The 26,592-nt window shown below is 41.9% G+C and overlaps 1 protein-coding gene across 2 annotated transcripts in view; it reads left to right on the forward strand.

Annotated features, from left to right (window-relative positions):
* Positions 1-26,592, forward strand: part of PCIF1 (phosphorylated CTD interacting factor 1) — a 93,314-nt gene that overhangs the window by 19,970 nt on the left and 46,752 nt on the right. For both annotated transcript variants that reach the window (XM_073683904.1, XM_073683905.1), the window contains exons 4-6: positions 6,815-6,949; positions 7,035-7,138; positions 19,407-19,582. In XM_073683904.1, coding sequence (XP_073540005.1) covers positions 6,815-6,949; positions 7,035-7,138; positions 19,407-19,582 — 415 coding nt within the window. The remainder of the gene's footprint in view (positions 1-6,814; positions 6,950-7,034; positions 7,139-19,406; positions 19,583-26,592) is intronic.

The following is a 26,592-nucleotide window of genomic DNA, read 5'->3' on the forward strand; positions in this document are numbered from 1 at the left end:
GACCCAGGAATGGTCCAGGAAGCTTTGTAACGATCAGCGATCTCACAGCAGGGGCCTGATCGTTGCTACCTGTCAGACATAACGAGATCGCTAGCGAGATCGCTATTGCGTCACCAAACCGTGACTCATCAGCGATCTCGCTAGCGATCTCGTTATGTGTGACGGGGCCTTTAAAGAGTACCTATCACTTATCTGGGGCTGCTCGACTCTGATTAGAAAAAGTAGCTAGAAAAATGTTCTCCCAAAGGAGCCAAATTTCTATCAGCCTTCAGATTTGGACGTCTGTGTAGTCTGATCCCACAACCCTTCGCTGCCTGCCTCATTGTGAATGAGTGAGATTTTTTGTGTTATTGCAAGATCTTGCTTTGTGAACTAAACCAGCATTGTGGTAACATGATTATAGCTGCCAGCTTCCGGTAAAAGCTTAATAAACCAAGCAGCAGCACTGGATTTGTGCAAAGAGTAATAACATGCGAGATTTCACTCTTTCACAGTAAGGATGGCCACAGAGGGTTATGGGATCCTGCTCTGCATGTCTGGATCTCACAAGCCAGAAGTTCTGACCCGACTTTTGCTGGAAAGTTGGGTCCTTTAGTTGAGCATTGAGGACACTTCTGGCCACATTTTCTAATGAGTGTTATTTTGAAAACTCATCAGTTTGGGGCTGCCCACTCTCTGCTTAAATACAAAGTACAGCCCCACTCTGGTAATAAGTATTATTATTATTATTTATATATATATATAGCTCCATTGATTCCATGGTGCTGTACATGAGAAGGGGTTACATACCAGATACAGATATCACTTACAGTAAACAAACTAACAATGATAGACTGGTACAGAGGGAAGAGGACCCTGCCCTTACGGGCTTACATTCTACAGGAACAGTGGAGGAGACAGTAGGTTGGGGGGGTTGCAGTAGCTCTGGTGTTGTTGAGGTGGCAGCAAGGTCATGGCAGGCTGTAAGCTTGTTTGAAGAGATGGGTTTTCAGGTTCTGTCTGAAGGATCCATGTGTGGCGGATAATCTGACGTGTTGAGGCACAGAATTCCATAGGACAGGGGATATTCAAGAGAAGTCTTCGAGGCGATTGCGTGAGGAACGAATAAGTGTGGAGGAGAGGAGGTCATCTTGGGAAGTACTCTTTAAGGCTATGTGCCCACGATGCAGAAATGCGCAGGATTTTTTCCTGAGCGTTTCTGCATCTCCCTGGCAGAAAAAAACGCATGCGGATTGTACATGCGGATTGTACATGCGTTTTCCTGCCAGGGACATGCGGAAGTGAAGCGTTCTTCACTTGCATTTCAGCATGCGGGTTGACAAGCGCTTTCCAAGCGATTTTAGCATCACTTGGAAAGTGCTTGTCAACTTGGTCACACTATATAAATCCATGCAAATGGCATGGATTTATATACTGTGACCGAAAGAATGTTTAAAAATAAAAAAATAAATATATACTTACCCTCTGATGGCCCCCGGTGTCCTGCTTCCCTCCATTCTCCCTTGCCGGCAGCGGTACACTGAAGGACCTGCCGACGTCAGCGTCGCGTGACCCGTCACATGACTATGACATCAGCGCAGGTCCTTCATTCCATCGCGAACTGCCGGCATGCGAGGAGGAGCGCAGCGCGGGCCGTCAGAAGGTAAGTATATATTTATTTTTCATTTTATTCTTTTTTTTTTTTTACAGTTTTCTATGGTACCCAGGTCCGGAGGAGACTCTCCTCTCCTCTAGACCTGGGTACCATCCGCACATTAGAACGCATGGAATGCGCATCTACATATACAGTGATGCGTAATCCATGTGTTCTAATGCAAGTCAATGGCGGAGAAAACGCAGCGCTTCCGCAAAATAATTGGCAGTGCTGTGTTTTTTTCCGCGATGATTATCCGCAGCGGAAATTTCCGCAGCATGTGCACAGCACATGCGGATTATCATTGGGGAACATGGCAGGCCTTCTACCATGCGTTTTTTAAGCTTTTCTGCAGCGCTTTTGCCGCTGCGGAAACGCTTAAAAAATGCATCGTGGGCACACAGCCTAATCCCTCAGATGCTGTTGTCAACATTGTCCACAGCGCCAGCTGATTTTACAGTGAAAGACAAATATAGTGTTTGAAAAAGAAATATCAAAAACTAAACAAAAATTATGAGGAAAAAAATACACAAAATTACTATCATCACAAACACAATGACCTACTCTGTAAAAGTTTGTTTTTTTGAGATACGTTAATCTAAAGCTGTCTGAAAAAATTTATATGAAAATTCATCCTGCTTAACAAATATCATAGCTAGGTTTATTGTGACATCCCTGAATCCATTATGTACCTAAGTAAACAAGAAGTGATGCGGGACCAGACATTGCAAGTAAAAAAGGGATTAAAGGGAGTCTGTCAGCAGTTTTTTTGCTATGTAATCTGAGAGCGGCATAACATAGGGCAAGAAAGCCTGATTCCAGGGATGTATCACTTACTGGGCTGCTTGGTGTAGTTTTCATAGAATACCTCCTTTGTCTGCTGGAGATGTAGCAGAGTTAAGCTGTATATAACCTGGCCCACACCCCTGACTGGCAGCTTCCAGTGTACCCTTTCCAATGTGGGCAAACTGCTACTTAGTGGTACAGAAAAAATAACTTGGCACTCAATGTAGAATAAAGTTCCGCTTTTATTTGTGCATTCATTTGTACATTAAACGTTTTCGGTCTCAGAAATAGACCTTCATCAGAACTGAATGCTGTTGTGTAGGAACCCCCAGAAAAAATTGCGCCTGTGGGTGCGACGTGCGTCGCTGTGGGAAGCACCCACAGGCGCAATTTTTTTCTGGGGGTTCCTACACAGCAGCATTCAGTTCTGATGAAGGTCTATTTCTGAGACAGACGGAAAATGTTTAACATACTAATGAATGCACGAATAAAGCGGAACTTTATTCTACATTGAGTGCCAAGTTATTTTTTCAGTACTATGTATGGGTTCGATGCCCTACTTGTGCACCAAGAACAATAATCAAAAGAGTGCTGTATACTATTTTTCATTGCTGCTCAGTGGTGGCAGTGGGGGTCCCACATATTAGCTGGTCTGGGATGCACATGAGACCTAGTCCTGTAGTCTTATCTTCCTGCTGATAAAATGCTAATTGCATTGAAACTACAACACACAGACTAATAAATGACATTGCTGGATTCAGGCTCTCCTGCTCTACATTATGCTGCTCTCAGATTAAATGGCAAAAACCTGCTGACAGATTCCCTTTAAATTCGAGCCGTAACCTCCGGCCCTAGATGAGAAACTTTTTTCATTTTAATGATTTTTTTGGGCCATTATGTGTACAAGGCCAGATGTGATATGGTGATTTTCCTCTGCTAAAATCATGTGCTTCACCTGAACTTGAAGCTTGCAGTTAGACTTCATTCAGATGTCCATAATATGGGTGCATATTAGCAGCTATAGTACGGACACAAATCATGGTCTGATGACAAGTGTATGGAAGTTAACAGCTTCAAAGCATAGATTCCAATAATGAAAGGAGTTAAAAAGCCTGTGGCCAGGTGGGATCTCTGCATGTAATACAGATGCTAAAATGTACCCACATTGCGACAAGGCACACTACCGCCCTGAAAGCAGCATTTTGTAAACCCAGTATCTTTGCTGAGTTATGGTATGATGCTGCTAGACAACTAAACTATGAAACACATGAGATCAACTGAACTACAAGAATCTTCTTTAAACATTATTTAAAGTGGACCTGTCAGCAGCTGCTCGCCCATACATACTGACTCAGCTTACCCGGTATGGGCATGTACATGTCACATGGATTACAGCGAATCGATAAGCTTGTCTTTAGGTTAAGTGCCTCTCTAAAGAAGATTTCTTATTATGCCAATACATGTGTCTAATAAGCATCTATACTGCTTGTCATAGAGGTCCTGCCACAAGGTAGAGCTATAGATATACAGTACAGACCAAACGTTTGGACACACCTTCTCATTTAAAGATTTTTCTGTATTCCTATGAAAATTGTACATTCACACTGAAGGCATCAAAACTATTAATTAACACATGTGGAATTATATACTTAACAAGAAAGTGTGAAACAACTAAAAATATGTCTTATATTCTAGGTTCTTCAAAGTAGCCACCTTTTGCTTTGATGACTACTTTGCACACTCTTGGCATTCTCTTGATGAGCTTCAAGAGGTAGTCACCGGAAATGGTCTTCCAACAATCTTGAAGGAGTTCCCAGAGATGCTTAGCACTTGTTGGCCCTTTTGCCTTCACTCTGTGGTCCAGCTCACCCCAAACCATCTCGATTGGGTTCAGGTCTAGTGACTGTGGAGGCCAGGTCATCTGGCGTAGCACCCCATCACTATTCTGCTTGGTCAAATAGCCCTTATGCAACCTGGAGGTGTGTTTGGGGTCATTGTCCTGTTGAAAAATAAATGATGGTCCAACTAAACGCAAACCGGATGGAATAGCATGCCGTTGCAAGATGCTGTGGTACCCATGCTGGTTCAGTATGCCTTCAATTTTAAATAAATCCCCAACAGTGTCACCAGCAAAGCACCCCCACACCATCACACCTCCTCCTCCATGCTTCATGGTGGGAACCAGGCATGTAGACTCCATCCGTTCACCTTTACTGCGTCGCACAAAGACACGGTGGCTGGAACCAAAGATCTCAAATTTGGACTCATCAGACCAAAGCACAGATTTCCACTGGTCTAATGTCCATTCCTTGTGTTGTTTAGCCCAAACAAGTCTCTTCTGCTTGTTGCCTGTCCTTAGCAGTGGTTTCCTAGCAGCTATTTTACCATGAAGGCCTGCTGCACAAAGTCTCCTCTTAACAGTTGTTGTAGAGATTTGTCTGCTGCTAGAACTCTGTGTGGCATTGACCTGGTCTCTCATCTGAGCTGCTGTTAACCAGCGATTTCTGAGGCTGGTGACTCGGATAAACTTATCCTCAGAAGCAGAGGTGACTCTTGGTCTTCCTTTCCTGGGGCGGTCCTCATGTGAGCCGGTTTCTTTGTAGCGCTTGATGGTTTTTGCAACTGCACTTGGGGACACTTTCAAAGTTTGCCCAATTTTTCGGACTGACTGACCTTCATTTCTTAAAGTAATGATGGCCACTCGTTTTTCTTTACTTAGCTGCTTTTTTCTTGCCATAATACAAATTCTAACAGTCTATTCAGTAGGACTATCAGCTGTGTATCCACCTGACTTCTGCACAACACAACTGATGGTCCCAACCCCATTTATAAGGCAAGAAATCCCACTTATTAAACCTGACAGGGCACACCTGTGAAGTGAAAACCATTTCCGGTGACTACCTCTTGAAGCTCATCAAGAGAATGCCAAGAGTGTGCAAAGCAGTCATCAAAGCAAAAGGTGGCTACTTTGAAGAACCTAGAATATAAGACATATTTTCAGTTATTTCACACTTTCTTGTTAAGTATATAATTCCACATGTGTTAATTCATAGTTTTGATGCCTTCAGTGTGAATGTATAATTTTCATAGTCATGAAAATACAGAAAAAATCTTTCAATGAGAAGGTGTGTCCAAACTTTTGGTCTGTACTGTAAGTAGAAATAAATATTACACAATACAGTTTGCTTCATGGAACCTAAATTCTCTACCTTTAGGGCCACTCTGTGCTTGCTGAAGCTTTGGGATTTGTATACCACAATAAGATCATTTTGTCATGAATAATCACAATTTGGTGCTTGTTATGAACCTGTCATCTTCCAGTTTTCAGGCGAGTTATAATACGTCACTTCTGGTTCAGTTTCTTTACCTTTTCTGTATAAAAAAATGAATTCTCCTCTAGGGACAATCCCTACTAGTTAGATTTTTCCCTTAACAATAAGCTGACCATGCCATCCTGCTCCTGCATAGACCCTCAACGATCAGCTGTTTTCTGCGGTGGTGGAATGTGACGGTAAACATTTAGCGCTACCACTGAGTAAATGACATAGTGCTCATTCAAGTCACCGGTTTGTCTGTGTAATGCAGGCCAGGTCCTTCAGAAGAAGAGAGGCTCCTTATAATGGATCATAACTCTGGCTAAGAGATGAGGATCCTTACAAGAGGACAGTTATTAACTCAAAAGTTCCCAAAGGATGTTCTTCATTCATGTAAATAAGGGCTTAAAGACATCCATGTGCCTCTTGCCAAAACAACCCAATTTGGATGACTGGAACTGATTTCCAATTGTAGAAATGTCTGCACCTAAATCTGCGTTCTGAATTCATGCTAAAGGTGACAACCGCTGCAAGTTTATTACAACTTCCATGGAGCTGAATATTTGCACCAAAATCGTTCTCTAAATTATGTAATGTGATTTCGTAATGGACTTTTGGTACAGAATCTACACCAAAAAGTCCACAAAAAATCTGCCATGTCTGAATGTGGCCTTAGTATTTTTGTGAATGCATAATACACATGCATATATTTGAGCAAGTTCTAGTTAAAGCACACGTGAGTTGAACACAATGCATTGTCAACTTGTAAGGACAGATTATAAAGCTTTTATAGCTGGGAGTGTCTTGTGGGCAAGCCTACATGTGTTATCTATACTACAGAGCATCTGCTATGTAAGGGTTAGTATTTCATGTATGGATTGTTTTTGCAGTTTCTTTTTTTTACATTGCTGGTGTTTAAAACCTGTTTGCATTTTGTATTTAATATTCAAGAAGCATCAGGAGCCACTGGAATAGCGTCATTAAAAGAGCAGCCTTACTATAATGAGATGTATGTATTGAATTGTACACCTGCGTCACTGAAGAGTCTTCATCAAACACAATGTTTTGTCTTTGCTGACAGTCGGATCCTCTTGGCCTTAATGCAGCACCGGTGCCTGCAGAAGGAGGAATGCCCACAACGCCCAAGGATACGAAACCCACAAAGAGGAGATTTTCAGAGGATTCAGCAGTTACCGATGTCCCAAAAAAGCTCAAAGTTAGTAATTCCTACTTATGTTGTGCGGTGTGAAAAAGCTTTCTTTAGGTTTCATTGAGATTGACCTTATCTTTTACTTGTCTAGATGGAGACTACTCCTGTAACCACGCCAACCGTGTCATGTACTCCAGCTGTCCCTGGGGTATCTTTGGAAGAAAAGCAATTTGCAAATCTGATAAAAGCTACAGAGTAAGTTACATTTTTAGGAAATAATGTGTAGGTAGAATAAAAGTTTATAAAGTTTTAAGGAATCATTAATATGGATATTGTGAAGACTATGGACGAAATAGGGGAGATGTACTAAGTTCACTGAATTACTTGTTCATGGTTCAATACATTACATAACGATTAATGAGTGCTGCATAGCTGGTAAAATAGAAGACAGAAGTACTACACATCTTCTCCCCTGGGTCCCTGAGTGCACATGACAGCTGGGGATAGGACTTGTTCCTGCTAGAATGCAGGAGACTCCGTAAATATTCAGTATTGGGTTAAACCATTTTATGGACAGAAGTACTGATGTCATAGTTTTTATGGTTGAAGGTAGACTTACGTCCATCAAGTTCAACCTATAGCCCAATTTGTTGTTCCAGAGGAAGGCAAAAAACCCAGGGGGCAGATTCTAGTAGCTCCATATTAAGGGAAAAATTTCTTCTTGATTCCAAATACGCCAATCACACTAGTTCCTTGGATCAACATCCTATCACAGAATCTAGTACCCATAACCTTTAAGCCCATGACGTATTAATACGCGTCTGTGCCCTGGGCTTTAAGAGCCTGACCCATATTAATACGTCATGGCAATCGCGCTCGCACACAGGCTGTGCGGGCACGATCACCGCCGGGTGTCAGCTGATTGTCACAGCTGACACCCTGTACTATGTGCAGGGAGCGGTCCCGCACCTCTCCCGGCACATTAACCCCCGCAATCCTGCAATCGAAGTCGATCGCAGCATTGCGGTGGCTAAGGGGAGGTGATCGCAATACTCACCTCCTCTTCCGGCCTCCAGCGCTGTCTGCCGCGGCTTCCCGGATTTTGCCATGACGACCTGATGTCGTCATGACAACATCCAGGTCACCAGACAGCGGGAAGATTTTTTGGTCATGCGCAGTGCATGACCAAACTATCTTCTCACTGTGCAGCGCTGACAGCCTGCATGGCACAGGGATGGTGCTCCATCCCTATGCTATGCAGGCGATCAGAATAAAAAAAGTGAAAGTCCCATAGTGGGACAAAGTATAAAAATAAAAAAACTGTCAGAAAGTGAAAAAAAAAAATAAAAAGAATTTTTTGTAAAAATATTTAAAAAAAATAGTCCACCAAAAATAAAAAATATAATGAACCCATCAATAAATATTATTATGAGAAAAAAAACAAACAAACAATAAAAGTACACATATTTGGTATCGCCGCGTCCGGAACGACCTGACCTATAAAATTGTCCCACTAGTTAACCCCTTCAGTGAACACGGTAAAAAATAAAAAACGAAGCAAAAAACAATGCTTTATCATCATACTGCCAAACAAAAAATGGAATAACACGCGATCAAAAAGACGAATATAAATAAAAATGGTATCGCTGAAAACGTCATCTTGTCCCGCAAAAAACAAGCCGCCATACAGCTCCATCAGCCGAAAAATAAAAAAGTTATAACTCTCAGAATAAAGCGATGCAAAAAATTTTTTTTTTATATAAAATAGCTTTTATTGTGTAAAAGCGCCAAAACATAGAAAAACGATATAAATGTGGTACCGCTGTAAACGTACTGACCCGAAGAATAAAGCTACCTTATCAATTTTACCACACGCGGAACAGCATAAATTTTTTTTTTAAAAAAACACAATTCTTGAATTGTTGGTTTTGGTTTATTCTGCCTCCCAAAAATTGGAATTGAAAGCGATCAAAAAATGTCACGTGCCTGAAAATGGCACCAATAACAACGTCAACTCATCCCGCAAAAAACAAGCTGTCACATGACTCTGTCGACCAAAATATGGAAAAATTATAGCTCTCAAAATATGGCGATGCAAAAACTAGATTTTACAAAAAAAATGCGTCTTTTAGTGTGTGACAGCTGTAAATCATAAAAACCCGATATGATTCAGGTATCTCTGTAGTTGCACCGACCCGAAGAATAAAGTCGTCTAATCACTTTTACTGCACTAGGAACGGCGTAAAAAAATAAACGCTAGGGCTGGGGTTGGGGTTGGGGTTGGGGTTAGGGTTAGGGTTTTTTTTTTTTTTTCAAAAGTAAAAAAAAAAAAGACAAAAAAAGATGACGATATGGCAACTAGTGTTGAGCGCAAGTGCTCGTTATTTGAGTTTGCATCGGTTGCTCGAGTCTCCGCCCCATATGCTTCTCAGCCCAAAAAAACTCGCGGGGATTGCCTGCCATGCACGAGAGATCCCCGCATGGGGGTGTCTAATAACCATGAAACATGCGAGCGGGGACTCGAGCATGTCTCTCGAGCACCCTTGATACATGGTGCATACCTACTCGAGCACCCTTGATACATGGTGCATACCTGAGTACCCGATGCAAACTCAAGTAGCGAGCACTTGCGCTCAAGACTAATGACAACTTATTCAATATGATGACCTAATGTTATCAAATTCTGTGTCGTACCTCTGGGTTCAAAATGTTCACTATACCCCTTGATAAAATCCTTGAGGGGTATAGTTTCTAAAATGGTGTCACTTTTGTGGGGTTTCCACTGTTTAGGCACATCAGGGGCTCCCCAAATGCAACATGGCGTCCGCTAATTATTCAAGCAAATTTTACAATCAAAAAGTCAAATGGCGCTCCTTCCCTTCCGAACCCTGCCGTGCGCTCAAACCGTGGTTTTCCCCCACATATGGGGTATCTGCTTACTCAGGAGAATTGCACAACAAACTGCATGGTGCAATTTCTCCTGTTACCCTTATGAAAATGCAAAAGTGGGGGCTGAAAAACATTTTTGTGGGAAAAATGTGAAAATTTTATTTTTACGGCTCAATGTTATAAACTTCTGTGAAGCACCTGGGGATTTATGGTGCTCACCACACATCTAGATAAGTTCCCTGAGGGATCTAGTTTCCAAAATGGTGTCACTTGTGGGGGGTTTCCACTGTTTAGGCACATCAGGGGCTCCCCAAATGCAACATGGCGTCCGCTAATTATTCAAGCAAATTTTACATTCAAAAAGTCAAATGGCGCTCCTTCCCTTCCGAACCCTGCCGTGCGCCCAAACAGTGTTTTTTCCCCATATATGGGGTATCTGCGTGCCCAGGGGAAATTTCACAACACATTTTGGGGTCCATTTTTTCCTGTTACCCCTGCGAAAATAAAAAAAATTGGGTCTAAAGTAACATTTTTGTGAAAAAAGTTAAATGTTAATTTTTTTCTTCCACATTCCAAAAATTCCTGTGAAGCACCTGAAAGGTTAATAAAGTTCTTGAATGTGGTTTTGAGCACCTTTAGGGGTGCAGTTTTTACAATGGTGTCACTTTTGGGTATTTTCTGTCATAAAGACCCCTCAAAGTGACTTCAAATATGATGTGGTCCTTAAAAAAATGGTTTTGTAAATTTTGTTGGAAAAATGAGAAATCGCTGGTCAACTTTTAACCCTTATAGCTCCCTAATAAAAAAAATGTTGGTTCCAAAATTGTGCTGATGTAAAGTAGACATGTGGGAAATGTTATTTATTAACTACTTTGTGTGACATATCTCTCTGATTTAAGGGCATAAAAATTAAAATTTTGAAAATTGCAAAATTTTCAAAATTTTGGCCAAATTTCCATTTTTTTCACAAATAAACGCAAGTCATATCGAAGAAATTTTACCACAATCATGAAGTACAATATGTCACGAAGAAACAATCTCAGAATCAGGGGAATCCGTTGAAGCGTTCCAGAGTAATTACCTCATAAAGTGACAGTGGTCAGAATTGTAAAAATTGGCCTGGTCATTAACGTGCAAACCACCTTGTGTTGTAAAGAGGTTAATACTATATTTTTCTTGAAAGTTATCCAGGACCCTCCTTGAACTTTTGTAGTGAGAGTTACATAATCTCACTGCTCTCACAGTAAAAAGTCTGCATCTGTGATGATGATTAAGCCTTCTGTCCTCTAGACATAGAAGATGCCCTTTTGTCACTATTGCAGCCCTAGGTGTGAAAAGATCATTAGAAAGTTCTCTAGTTTTCTTTCATATATTTATACATTGTAATAAGAGCTCCCCTAAGCTTTTGTTTTTTCAAAATGAATAACCCCAAGTTTAATGACCTGTCTTGGTACCGCAGTCCACCCATTCTCTTAATAACTTTGGTTGCTCTTCTCTGCACCCGTTCAAGTTCAGTTATGTCCTTATACACTGGAGACCAAAATTGTACACAGTACTCTGTGTGGCCGCTTTAGTGACATGAATAGAGGCAAAAATATGTTCTCGTCATTAGCATCTATGCCTCTTTTAATGCATCCCATTATTTTATTTTCCTTGGCAGCAGCTGTCTGGCACTTTTCACTAAAGTTGAGTTTGCTGTCCATCCATATGCCCAAGTCTTTTTCAGTTAGTGTTACCCAATGTTTTACAATTTAGTACATAATTATACATTTTATTTCCTCTACCCAAGTGCATGACCTTACATTTATCTACATTAAAGTTCAATTGCTGTTTCTCAGCCCAAGCCTCCAGCTAACATAAGTCCATCTGTAACATTAAATTGCCCTCCTCTGTGTTGATTACCCTGCAGAGTTTAGTGTCATCTGCAAATATTGAAATTCTACTGTATGGCCTCTACAAGGTCATTAATAAATATGTGAAAAAGAGGGCCCATTACTGACCCATGTGATACCCCACTGTTAACTGTGACCCAATCCGAGAGTGTTCCATTAATAACTACCCTTTTTTTTCCTATCACTGAGCCAATTATTAACCCAGTTACACATATTTTCCCTTAGTCCCATTACTCTAATTTTATGTACCAACTTTTTGTGTCACCGTATCAAACACTTGAAAAGTCCATGTAGACAACATCCACAGAGTTTTTGTGATCTGATCTGGAACTTACCTCCTCTTAGAAGCTGATCAGATTAGTTTGACAGAACCGATCCTTCATAAATCCATGTTTATGCTGGGTCATGAGGTTATTCATTTCGAGATACCCCAGGATAGCATCTCTTAGGAAACCCTCAAGGATTTTACCCACAGTAGAAGTTAAAGTTACTGGTCTATAATTTTCAAGCTTAGGTTTTGTCCCCTTTTTGAATATTGGTACCACACTTGCTATGCACCAGTCCTATGGTAAAGACCCTGTTATTATTGAGTCTGTGAATATTAAAAATAATGGTTTGTCTATCACTCTACTTAATTCCTGCAGTACTCGGAGGACATGGGAGTTGCCACCCGGGCCTGGGCTTTGTCTACTATAGTGATTTAGTGGTGGCGGCGTACTCCCTGCTGGGTTAAGCAGGTGACATTTAGTGTTCTAGTATCCCTGATCATGTCATGTGTCATGGGATTTTCTTGTATAAATACTGCAGACAAAAAGGCGTTTAGCAGATTGGCCTTTCCCTCATCCTCTACTACCATTTCACCTAGACTATTTTTGAGGTTGCCAACACTAATTGTGTTTATGTAGTTGAAGAATAATTTAGGATTATTTTTACCTTCTGTTGCAATGAGCCTTTCTGTCTCATTTTTTGCTGCCTTGATTTGCTCTTTACACAGTTTTTTTCTATAATTATTTAATACCTTGTCACTACCTTCTTCTTTAATTCTCTAAATGCTTTCTTTTTGTCATTTATTGCACTCCTTACAGCTCTGTTTAGCTATAGTGATTTCCTCCTATTTCTCGCTTGTTTATTCCCCTGGGGTAAATATTTTGCACATGTCTTGTTCAGGATGCTTATAAAAGTGTCCATTTTGCTCAGTGTATTTTTTTTTCCAAGAACATTGTCCCAGTTTATTGCACTAAGATCATCTCTCCATATCGCCATTGGAAATTTGGCTTCCTGAAGTTTAGTGTCCTTGTAGCCCCTGTACTATACATCTTATTAAAGAATATGTGAAAACGTATTATTTTGTGACCAGTATTGCCCAAGTGACCCCCAACCTGTATGTGTGATATTCTGTCCGACCCATTGGTTAAAATTAGGTCTGGAAGTGTCCCCGCCTCTTGTTGGGTCCTGCACCAGTTGTGAAAAGTAATTTTTTTTCATTATTGTTAAAACCCTGTTCCCTTTGCTGGACCTGCAGGTTTTTACTCCTCAATTTATATCAGGGTAGTTGAAGTGCCCCATAATAATGGTTCGCTGCCTCATCTGTTTGCTTTATAAGGATATTTTCTGTCGCTTCCATTATATTTGGAGACTACCAACAAACTCCTAACAGTATGCAGTCTCACAAGAGGTCTGATGATCTCATCTCGGTACCTAATGGCAGCTAGGCTACCTCTGGCAAGCACATAGAGGGCTGTGTGGCCCTCCAAAGAAATGCCACCCCACACCATTACTGACCCACTGCCAAACCGGTCATGCTGAAGAATGTTGCTGGCAGCAGATCGCTCTCCACGGCGTCTCCAGACTGTCACGTCTGTCACATGTGCTCAGTGTGAACCTGCTTTCATCTGTGAAGAGCACAGGGTGCCAGTGGCGACTTTGCCAGTCCTGGTGTTCTGTGGCAAATGCCAAGCATCCTGCACGGTGTTGCACTGTGAGCACAACCCCCATCTGTGGACGTCGGGCCCTCATACCACCCTCATGGACTCAGTTTCTAACCGTTTGTGCAGACACATGCACATTTGTGGCCTGCTGGAGGTTACTTTGCAGGGCTCTGGCAGTGCTCCTCCTGTTCCTCCTTGCAGAGAGGTGAAGGTAACGGTCCTGCTGCTGGGTTGTTGCCCTCCTACGGCCCCCTCCACGTCTCCTGGTGTACTGGCCTGTCTCCTGGTAGCGCCTCCTGCCTCTGGACACTACGCTGACAGACACAGCAAACCTTCTTGCCACAGCTCGCATTGATATGCTATCCTGGATGAGCTGCACTACCTGAGCAACTTCTGTGGGTTGTAGAGTCTGTCTCATGCTACCACGAGTGTGAAAGCACAACCAACATTCAAAAGTGACCAAAACATCAGCCAGAAAGCGTTGGTACTGAGATGTGGTCTGTGGTCCCCACCTGCAGAACCACTCCTTTATTGAGTGTGTCTTGATAATTGCCAATAATTTCCATTTATTGTCTATTCCATTTGCACAACAGCATGTGAAATTGATTGTCAGTCAGTGTTGCTTCCTAAGTGGACAGTTTGATTTCACAGAAGTTTGATTTACTTGGGAGTTATATTCTGTTGTTTAAGTGTTCCCTTTATTTTTTTGAGCAGTGTATATAGATACCCCGATACAATCACTGCCAACTCCACAACAACAAAATGAACTACAGTGGTGAAAGTAAGTATTTGATACACTGCTGATTTTGCAAATTTTCCCACCTACAAAGAATGGAGAGGTCTGTCATTTTTATCGTAGGTACACATCACCTGTGAGAGACAGAATCTTTTAAAAAAAAAAATCCAGAAAAATCACATTGTATGATTTCTACATAATTAATGTGCATTTTATTGCATGAAATAAGTATTTGAAACAATAGTAAAACAGAACTTAATATTTGGTACTGAAACCTTTGTTTGCAATTACAGAGGTTAGACGTTCCCTGTAGTTCTTGACCAAGTTTGCACACACTGCAGCAGGGATTTTGGACCACTCCTACATACAGATCTTCTCCAGATCTTTCAAGTTTCGTGGCTGTCCATGGACAACATTGAGTTTCAGCTCCCTCCATAGATTTTCTATTGGGTTTAGGTCTGGAGACTGGCTTGGCCACTCCAGGACCTTGAAATGCTTCTTTGTTGCCCTGGCTGTGTGTTTTGCGTTATTGTCATGCTGGAAGCCACGACCCATCCTCAATGCTTTTTTCTGAGGGAACAAAGTTGTTGGCCAAAATCTCGCGATACATGACCCTATCCATCTTCCCTTCAATATGGTGCAGTCCTTCTGTCTACTTTGCGGAAAAGCACCCCTAAAGTATTGTGTTTCCCTCACTGTGCTTCATGGTTGGGAAGGTGTTCTTGGGGTTGTACTCATCCTTCTTCTTCCAAACACGGTGAGTGGAGATGATATCAAAAAGTGCTATTTTGGTCTCATATGACCTTCTCCTATGCCTCGTCCTCCAGGTGGTCATTGGCGAACTTCAAATGGGCCTGGACATGTTCTTGCGTGAGCAGGGGGACCTTGCATGCCCTACAGTATTTTAATCCATGACGGCGTAGTGTGTTACTAATGGTAATGTTTGAGACTGTGGTCCCAGCTCTCTTCAGGTCATTGACCAGGTCCTCCCATGTAGTTCTGGGCTGATTCCTGACCTTTCTCAGAATCATCCATACCCCATGAGGCGAGATCCTGCATGGAGCCCCAAACCAAGGAAGATTGACAGTCATCTTGTGTTTCTTCCATTTTGCTAATAATTGTGCCAACAGTTGCTGCCTTCTCACCAAGCTGCTTGCCTGTTGTCCTGTAGCCCATCTCAGCCTTGTGCAATTCTACAATTTTGTCCCTGGTATACCTAGATAGCTCTTTGGTCTTGGCCATGGTGGAGAGATTGAAGTGTGATTTATTGAGTGTGATTTATTGAGTATGTGGACAGGTGTCTTTTATACAGGTAACAAGTTCAAACAGATGTAATTAATACAGAGTAGGAGAGCTTCTTAAAGAAAAACTAACAGGTCTGTGAGAGCCAGAATTCTTGCTGGTTGGTAGGTGATCAAATACTTATTTCATGCAATAAAATGCAATTTAATTATTTAAAAATCATACAATGTGATTTTCTGTTTTTTATTTGTAGATTCTGTCTCTGAGTTGAAATGCACCTACAATAAAAATTACAGATCTCTCCATTCTTTGTAGGTGGGAAAACTTGCAAAATCGGTAGTGTATCAAATACTTATTTTCCCCACAGTAGTTGTCACCACCAATTGTTTATATTGTGCCAGTTGGACACCCGTTGAGATCAGGACTGTGGAGTTGGAGACTGTGTCCATTTTGGTGGAGTCAATATAAAATACATAATATATAATGAATTGGGTACAGTTGTTCAATGCTGTATGTACTGTAAATTTTTTCATAATTTAGGAAATTTGTGAAATGTCCTATTAATGTCTGTTCTATTCCTGATCTAGGGGTCTAGGCTTTTAATTTTGATGAATCTGTGCTGCACTTTATATACTTGCTCAGTAGTGAGGGAGTGCTGTGGAGTCGGGAATCAGGGAAATTGAGGAGTCAGAAGTTTGGCTTACTGACCCCACAGCCCTGGTTGAGATAGCGTATTGATTCAGGGCTGTGGTTTACAGAGCAAAAGGAACGGAGCTACAGTTGCTTCTAGAGTATCATCAAAAATGTAATTTATTTCAGTTCTTCAATACAAAAAGTGAAACTCATATATTATATAGAGTCATTACAAACGGAGTGATCTATTTCAAGTGTTTATTTCTGTTAATGTTGATGATTATGGATTACAGCCAATGAAAACACAAAAGTCATTATCTCAGTAAATTAGAATAATTAACAAAAAACACCTGGAAAGGCTTCCGAAGTGTTTAAAAAGGTCTCTTAGTCTGTTCAGTAGGCTCCACAATCATGGGAAAGACTGCTGACTTGACAGCTATCCAGAAGGCAGTCATTGACACACTCCACAAGGAGGGTAAGCCACAAAAGGACATTGCTAAAGAAGCTGGCCGCTCAGAGTGCTGTATCAAGCATATTAATGGAAAGTTTAGTGGAAGGAAAAAGTGTGTTAGAAAAAGGTGCACAAGCAACCGGGATAGCCGCAGCCTTGAAAGGATTGTTAAGAAAAGGCCATTTAAAAATTTGGGGGAGATTCACAAGGAGTGGACTGATGCTGGGGACACTGCTTCAAGAGCCACCACATACAGACATATCCAGGACATGGGGTACAAGTGTCGCATTCCTTGTGTCAAGCCTCTCATGACCAATAGACAACGCCAGAAGCATCTTACCTGGGCCAAGGAGAAAAAGACCTGGACTGTTGCTCAGTGGTCCAAGGTGTTGTTTTCAGATGAAAGTTAATTTTGCATTTCATTTGGAAATCAAGGTCCCAGAGTCTGGAGGAAGAGTGGACACAATCCAAGCTGCTTGAGGTCTAGTGTGAAGTTTCCATAATCAGTGATGGCTTGGGGAGCCATGTCATCTGCTGGTGTAGGTCCACTGTGTTTTATCAAGACCAAAGTCAGCGCAGCCGTCTACCAGGACATTTTAGAGCACTTCATGCTTCCCTCTGCCGACAAGCTTTTTGGTGATGGAAATTTCATTCTCCAGCAGGACTTGGCACCTGTCCACACTGCCAAAAGTACCAATACCTGGTTTAAAAACAACAGTATCACTGTGCCTGACTGGCTAGCAAACTCGCCTGACCTTAACCCAATAGAGAATCTATGGGGTATTGTCAAGAGGAAGATAAGAGACACCAGACCCAACAATGCAGACGAGCTGAAGGCTGCTATCAAAGCTACCTGGGCTTCCATAACACCTCAGCAGTGCCACAGGCTGATCGCCTCCTTGCCACGCCGCATTGATGTAATAATTGATGCAAAAGGAGCCCCAACCAAGTATTAAGTGCATTTACTGAACATACATTTCAGAAGGCCAACACTTCGGATTTTAAAATCATTTTTCAAGCTGGTGTTATAAAGTATTCTAATTTACTGAGATAATGACTTTTGTGTTTTCATTGGCTGTAAGCCATAATCATCAACATTAACAGAAATAAACACTTGAAATAGATCACTTTGTAATGACTCTATATAATATGAGTTTCACTTTTTGTATTGAAGAAGTGAAATAAATTAAATTTTTGAGGCTATTCTAATTTTGTGAGAAGCACCTGTATTAAATTTTATGTATTTAATCTGGAAAAGTAAGCAGAGTTTATAAAAATATACAAAGATGTTACAAAATGGGAACAAAACAATATGGTATATAAAATTACATACTATAAAAGGGATAACCGAAAGAAAAGTACTAAACCTGTGTCACGGAAATGGCTCAGAACTTAGCAGAGGGAATCACTCCTTAGAGCAACCGACAGAACCACAAAGTATTGTGTCTTCCAGAACTGACAAATGACAAAATCTCAAATTCTAATTTTTATTAGATTAAGGTTAAGCCAACATACCTCCACTTGGTGAGCTCATATGGGGGGCTGGTCGTGGGTTGTGCTAGTTCTTTAGAAGATTGTGAGACCCCCAGCTTTCAGTATATCTTCACTCCTGGAGTTCCCAGGGGAGAGGTATTGTTGTCATGTTTCCTATCACGATTTTACCTTTCTATAGAGATGAAACATGGCATGGATAGCATCATCCATGTAACGATATTAAGTCGGAGGTGTTCGACCGGCCTTATGGTGATGTGAGTGAATGCATTATGTTTGTTACTTCGCCATGATGCCAAAATATATCTCCCACAAATATTGGATTGATGCAAACCCCAATATTAATCACTGACCACTGGCTCCAGAGTGTCTGAAATAATTCCTTGGAACAGAGGAAGCTCTTGCCTTGGGAATTGTACTTCTCTGCCTCGGAGTATGTGAATCCTAGACTTGGTGGCTAGGATTTCTCACTTCCCTAGTTATAATTAATCCCATACATTCAATGTGACGGTGATATGTCCCCTCTCCAGAGATGTCTTTATGGATTTTACAATTTTTCTCTACAACATCGGCCCAGTTCTCCAGGAACCCAAAGCGCTTTCTCCTACACCAATTCCTGAGCCACTTATTCACCTCCTTAATCTGCTGCTTCTCTGGCTTGGTATGTGGTACAAGCAGTATTTCAGAAAATACCTTCGAAGTCTATGCTTTAAGCTAACGGCCTAAATCCCAGAAATAATTTTCAGGGACCTGCCACCTACCGCTACTTCTAACTTTGTCATTAGTACCAATGTGCACCATGGCCGTTAGTTAGTTTGTGAAGAAAGCTGAAATAATGAGAGAAAGTGGCCGACCCCTTTAAAGGGTTTATACCAAGATTTGAAGTTATAACTTCCTGATCACTGGGGTTTCGAACACTGGGACCCCAATCGATGTCAAGAATGGTGCACTGAAAAGCCCCTTCTGTATAGAGTGGCGGTTGTTGTGTGCACCTCTGCTCCATTCTTTTTCGATGGAAGTGTTTGAGATATATCTCTGGCAGACTCATTAAGAATGGATACAACGAACAATGAACCTAGTGTTAATCTCCTGATTATTTGTTATATTTTCAATTTGCAAGCAGTTCAGAGATTGGGGTTAGCAATTTTTGGTTTCTGCTGAAGATGGGGAGATGCAGAGACTCCTCCTGCAACTAGTTGTTTTGGGGAAATTAAGAAGCAGAAATAATATATTTTTCCCATCATTTTTTTCATTGTTTTAGTGTTTATTGGGATTTGGACATACAGAGTAATGTATTGGTGAATCCGCCTCCACCTTCACACCTTCTACCACCCCCATGTCAGTCTCTACCACCACATCCTGAAGTGGAGCTTCTGCGGTCACAACTGGTCCTTAAGCTACGTCAGCATTATCGGGAGCTGTGTCAGCAGAGAGAGGGTATGTATACTGGAAAAACTGCACCCTTTATATGTGTGATTGCAGACACGTGTTTTTTGTGTTTGACATTTTTTTTTTAACAATTAGACTCGCTTTTTTTTCCAAAAATGATTGTCCTCATGCTGATGCATTTAATTGTCTAACATGTACAGCTGCAGGGGAAGCTTTAGCCGAGGAGCACTGAAAGCAGTGCACTGGTTTGTCTGTATTACTGCTCCCTGTGGAGGCTTGCTTATCTTCTGGCAAATGTAATTTTCTGTCACCATAAGGAGACACAGCAATGCCGTTTACAGTCAGGAGAAGCATGCTGACTTTTGTGCTCTCTGTGCATGGGTTTTTGTGCTAATTTCCCAAGATTTTGCTTATAAAAATATTACCCTGCACAGAGAAGTTGGCAAAAAAAGTCCTGTACTGACAGAGCTGTAACTTAAAAATGCATTTAGGCAATCATATAATTGTGAACAAGCATTTGTTAGAAAGCTTGTTTGCTTGCATGCTTATACAAGCCAATAATTGGTAATCTCCTGTAGAATGTGTAAAATGCTTATTTGTCAGATGATTGATGAATTTAATGCAGGCATGAATGACTCATTCTCAGCAGCATATCATCCTGTGGCTGTGAATAAGGATGATTTTCTAAGTGCACAGAACGATTGTGCGATAGTTCTGTGCATATAGAATTCTGGACGCCTTTCTAAAGAGGCGAGTAAATGACCATTGATCAGCTCGTACATGTAGGTGTAAATGCATCTTAATGCTTGCAGAGTCAGCAAAGCACATTACTTACAGAGAGGAAAAACTTCCTTTCAGGTAACATGAATGCTATCCGTATTAGTTACCTCTCATCTCTAACATTTATCACTAAGCACTTATAAGTTTAAATTATCAAAGCACCTAGCTTTAACAGTTGCCTAAGGTTTATGTGAATAATAAATAAAAATGTTTATTTGAATGTGACAATTTTCTGCTTGATATTTATTAATTTTTTCCTGTTTGCTCCTTAAAAAAGCACTACCATGAATATTTTTTTTAATTAAATATGTGTATGTAGCTTAGTGTGAGTGTATTAATATACTCACCTACTGCTTGCTGTTCTCTCCATGATCCAGCGCCGTTCTTCTTTGCTTCTCAGTGACATCATCACTCTGCAGACTCTCCAGGTCACGCTGCGCTTTCTGTGGCCCGGAAATATCTTTTACAGTGTAAGCCTATGGAGCGTTAGAGCGAGGTTCCATAGACGTACACAGTAAAAGAGACTTCCGGTTCTCGCATAGAGTGAGCCAGAGAGTCTGAAGTTCGGTAATGTCCCAGAGAAGAGGAGCGGGATGGTGCTGATCCTTGAGAAGACAGCTGTGGGTGAGTATATTAACACACTCACACTACATTGCCACATATACACAGAATTAAAGGGATCCTTTCACCAGAAAAAACGCAAATAAACTGAAGATATGGGGTTAATCTGCAGGTTAATAGTCTTAGTAACCTGCCCAGGAGAAAATTATCTTTATTCCCCTCACAGCGCATGCAATGAAGGCTTACGTTCTGACGTGTGCCAGTGTCAGGACATTCTATGCGGGCGAAGTCAGGGCGCTCTGCGCTCCAGTCCCACCGAAGACAACTGCAGCGGCAGCTCCAGCCCTCCTGTAATGTATATGTCACCAGACCCTCCTGCGATGTTTATGTCCCAGCATCTCCTGTGATGTATATGACCCCAGCCCCCTCCTGTGATGTATATGACCCCAGCCGCCTCCTGTGATGTATATGCCCCAACATCTCCAGTTATTTATATGTCCCCAGCCCCTCCTGTGATGTATATGTCTCCAATCCTCCTGTGATGTATATGTCCCAACATCTCCTCTGATGTATATGCCCCCAGCATCTCCTGTGATGTATATGCCCCCAGCATCTCCTGTGATGTATATGCCCCAGCTTATCCTATTTGATGCATATGCTCCAGCCCCAGTGTCTCCTATGTGATGTTTATGCTGCAGCCCCAGAGTCTCCTATGTGATGTATATGCAGCAGCCCCAGTGATTCCTATTTGTTGTATATACAGTAGTCTCTGTCTCCTATGTCATCTATATAGAGCAGATTCAATGTCTCCTACGTGATATATATACTGCAGGACCCCAACTGGTTGAGTTCTATAAATGTAATGTGAGCAGTGATTTTCCTTTGTGAGGAGACCTGCAGTGTAATATACATCTGTGTTCATAACTTACTGCTGCAAGTTCTTTTCAAAATTCATCGCCAACCAATAGTTGACTGCACTCCAGACCAACGCAAATCTGTAAAAACAGTTGCAAGTAGCAACATCATCCATATCACCTAACATCGTTACACGAAACAGAAGAAGCTACACATTAGTGGTGATGTAATTACCGTATTTTTTTGGACCATAAGAAGCACCTAGGTTTTAGAGGAGGAAAATAGAAAACAAAATGTAAGCAAAAATGTGGTCTCTATGCACTGTTAAGGGGGAGGGGGTCTGCTGCTGACAATGGTATAGGGGTAATGTCCCCCAATTCTGATAATATCCCCCATCCTGGTATATATGCCCCCCTTTCCTATTATATTTGGCCCCCATCCCCATCCTGGTATGCATGGCATCCCTCCATCCTGATATGCATGGCACCCCCCCATCCTGATATGCATGGCACCCCTCCATCCTGATATGCATGGCACCCCTCCATCCTGATATGCATGGCACACCTCCATCCTAATATGCATGGCACCCCTCCATCCTGATATGCATGGCACCCCTCCATCCTGATATGCATGGCACCCCTCCATCTTGATATGCATGGCACCCCTCCATCCTGATATGCATGGCACCCCTCCATCCTGATATGCATGGCACCCCTCCATCCTGATATGCATGGCACCCCTCCATCCTGGTAAGCATGGCACCCCTCCATCCTTATCCTGGTAAGCATGGCACCCCTCATCCCTATCCTGGTAAGCATGGCACCCCTCATCCCTATCCTGGTATGCATGGCACCCCTCATCTCTATCCTGGTATCCATGGAACCCCTCATCCCTTTCCTGGTATGCATGGGTGTGGAGAGGGGGTGAATATTCATGCCCTTTAAGCCCTTTTATAGTGGGCACACGCGATCGCCCGGCAGCAGCAGGAGCCGCGCTGCCGATACACTGTGTGCCGCTATTAAGGAGAATGAATATTCAGTGCTCCCCACGCCCATTGGCATTTTCTTTATCAGCGGGGACAGTGTAGGCTGCAGCAGGCGCCTGCTGCCTCCTGTGCCCCGCTCCTCCGCCGCTACCGCTCCCCCACACAGTATATATGTATATATGCGCTGCTCAAAAAAATAAAGGGAACACTGAAATAACACATAGATCTGAATGAATGAAATATTCTCATTGAATACTTTGTTCTGTACAAAGTTGAATGTGCTGACAACAAAATCACACACAAATCATCAATGGAAATCAAATTTATTAACCAATGGAGGCCTGGGTTTGGAGTCACCCCCAAAATTAAAGTGGAAAAACACACTACAGGCTGATCCAACTTTGATGTAATGTCCTTAAAACACGTCAAAATGAGGCTCAGTATTGTGTGTGGCCTCCACGTGCCTGTATGACCTCCCTACAACGCCTGGGCATGCTCCTGATGAGGTTGCGGATGGTCTCCTGTGGGATCTCCTCCCAGACCTGGACTAAAGCATCCACCAACTCCTGGACAGTCTGTGGTGCAACTCTGCGCTGCAACTCTGCGCTCCAGCTCACCCCAAACCATCTCGATTGGGTTCAGGTCTGGTGACTGTGGAGGCCAGGTCATCTTGCGTAGTACCCCATCATTCTCCTTCTTGGTCAAATAGCTCTTACACAGCCTGGAGGTGTGTTTGGGGTCATTGTCCTGTTGAAAAATAAATGATGGTCCAACTAATCGCAAACCGGATGGAATAGCATGCCGCTGCAAGATGCTGTGGTAGCCACCATGCTGGTTCAGTATGCCTTTGTTAGGATCATTCAGCCATGGAGGGTCCTTGTTGGAGTCGGGGTATCCCCGTAACAAGAAATACACAGACACGTAGTGTATAATCAAGTACTGGGAAGCCCCTGAGCGCGCCTGCCTCTATAGGTGCTGTCCCTTTATTTATACTAATAATCATAGTTTTTTTGTCACACATGCGCAGTAAAATGCCTTTGTTTCACAAGCAGTGAAGTGATGATTCATAACAGTGGAATGTTGATAAGAAAGTTTCATAAGCAGAAAAGTGATAATTCATAGCAGTAGAAGGTTGCTGAGACAGCTAAAAACAAGTTACAATCTAATTTCTGGGCGTCAGTCCAAATGTCCAGATAAGGGAAGAATAACTTCATCTGTGTCTTACATCGTAGTCTTGGGTGAAGTATAACTCCTATCATCCTCTCAGTCCCCCCTTTGATTCTTCCTTATGGACTTTTGGTAGAAGACCTGGTCCGGGAGTTCTTTTCTTTCATATTCTTGAGTCCGTGTTACAAAGCTTATTTATGCATATTAAAATAATTTTTAATCCTATTTTAAACACTACATATATGACTACTATAATTAGCACAATCTGTAATATACCTTGCAGAATTCCAGCCACCCAACCTCCAATACCCTTAAACCAGTTCTTTGGGTTGAGAAAGGAGAAGGTGTCTGACCACCAGCTATCTCTATTTTGGTCATTGTGTCTGTCATATTCATCCCGTAATCGTTGTATATCTGCCAGCTTGAACCTCATACTCATTGTACTGTTTGGATCTATGTAATGACAACAGGTTGGACCAATAATTTGACACATTCCTCCCTGGGCCGCAGTTAGGTAGTCTAACACTACAGTATGTTGATTAGTAACAATTATAAGTTGATTTTGGACAGCTATACTAGTATTAAGTATATCCATAATATCCCATATCTGATCATCTAGATAGTCGGTGGCCTGAACTAATTTATCCCACATCTGCATCAACATTGGATACACAAAGAAAGTGCTGAATATTTTATTAGGAATTCCCATTTGGACCACATGTGGCCTACCTGAAGGTCTAGGCGAGTTGTCGGCTGCTCTTTTGTATAGTGTGTGTTTAGGTACTGCTTGCATATCTACCTGCTGATTCTGAACTATAAATGTGGCCGGTGTTAAGCGTCCTAGAGTACATGCACCTTTTATTCCTACTGGGAGCCATTTGTATGCTCCATTTCCACAAATCCAGAAGGTTCCTTCAGGCAGATCCCATATTGCAGAGTGTTGGAGCACCAACCTATGTACCAAATCTAAAAATTTAGATACATTCTGAAGTATACACCAAGGGGGTTTTTGACCTAATGGACTACAGTATCCTGCATCTGGATTTTCACAAGTCGGTGTACCTAGGTCATATGCACTTGACTCATTACATAATATATTACCTGGTATCTTTGAACATGTATCATTGTTTCCATCGGGGAATAATTGTGAATATTTCCAACCATTATTGTGTATGTATTTTTCTACTATATCAGGTTTAAAAGGTTGAGAAGAAGATACTGTGCTACTAAAACTGAGTTGTATATTTTCTGTAGGAATTAACCCTAAGTCTGTTAGTCCCGTCTTATTTCTAGGAACCCATACACCTCCTTTAAACGCTAAATATTGTAAGTTGTTTATTTTTCCGGTCATATTACCTTGCCACCAGGGAAATCCCACCCACCCCACAACTGGGATGGCAACAGTGGTGTTCCATAATCTAGAATTAACGGTTTGGTTATTTGCTAATTTGTCTGAGCAATTAGTCCATGTAAACACTTCCTCAGGGGTCATGGGTACGGCCAGGAAGGGTATGCTCGTGGCTGATATTGGAGAATGCGTACAAATCCAACAGTCTGCTATTTTCTGTCCGCCATCGAGCAGCCCGTTTACCAATGTCTCATGATGTTTTATAAATTTATTATCTGCAGGTTTTGGGGAACTTAGTTTATCCCACAGGTCTCCCTGATCTATCGTTATAGCTAACACAAGTACAATCACCACTATTTCTTTTTGCAATGGCTTGCATGTACCCATGCTGATTTTCCTTCCAATTTTACTGCAGTTGGAGTTGTCAATAACACCTGATATGGACCCTCAAATCTGGGTTCTAGCGTTCTTCTGTTATGTCTTTTTACGTAAACTTCGTCTCCTGGTTGCAGCTTGTGCGTTCCCTCAATGGAATCTGGATCTGGAATGGAAGAGAACACTAAAGAGTGTATTTTAGACACATGCTTACATAAATTTTGTACATAAGCAGTTAAGCTTTCAGTTTCTAACATTAAAGTCTGTGGGAAATACAATCCTGTATTGGCAACTCTACCAAACAATATTTCATGGGGGGTGAGTTTGCTCTTTCCCTGGGGGGTGTTTCTGACTGAATACAATGCTATTGGGAGACACTCAGTCCATGGTTTCTGTGTTTCTGCCATGGCTTTCTGTATTTTTAACTTAAGTGTTCCATTCATTCTCTCAACCTTACCAGAACTCTGTGGGTGGTAAGGGGTGTGTAGTTCACTTTTTATACACAACATTTTCATTACATTCTGAAAGATCTCTCCAGTAAAATGTGTACCTCTATCTGACTCGATCACTTCTGGGATACCATAACGGGGTACCAGTTCATGTGCTATTTTTACTGCAGTGACTTTAGCCGTGGCTGTATGAACTGGATAAGCCTCTGGCCACCCCGAAAACATGTCCACACATACCAGTACATACTCATAGTGTCCATGCTTAGGCATCTGGATGTAATCGATCTGAAGTCTCTGGAACGGATATAGTGGTCTTACATGGTGCTTCTGGGGGGTCTTAACAGTCTGTCCTGGATTGTGGGCTAAACAGATTTCACAAGAACCACATTTTGCTCGAGCTACCTGGCCGAACCCTGGGGCTAACCACTTCTGTCTGACCCTCTGTATCATACCGTTTGCAGACACATGTGTAGGTCCGTGGGCTTCACTGACCACAACAGGGTACCACGCTCGGGGGAGACAAAGCTCATCTCCTTTT

Source organism: Phyllobates terribilis, unplaced genomic scaffold (assembly GCF_046119375.1).
Source record: "Phyllobates terribilis strain yellow unplaced genomic scaffold, ASM4611937v1 Scaffold_5__5_contigs__length_657084704, whole genome shotgun sequence".
In the NCBI taxonomy this organism is placed as follows: Eukaryota; Metazoa; Chordata; class Amphibia; order Anura; family Dendrobatidae; genus Phyllobates; species Phyllobates terribilis.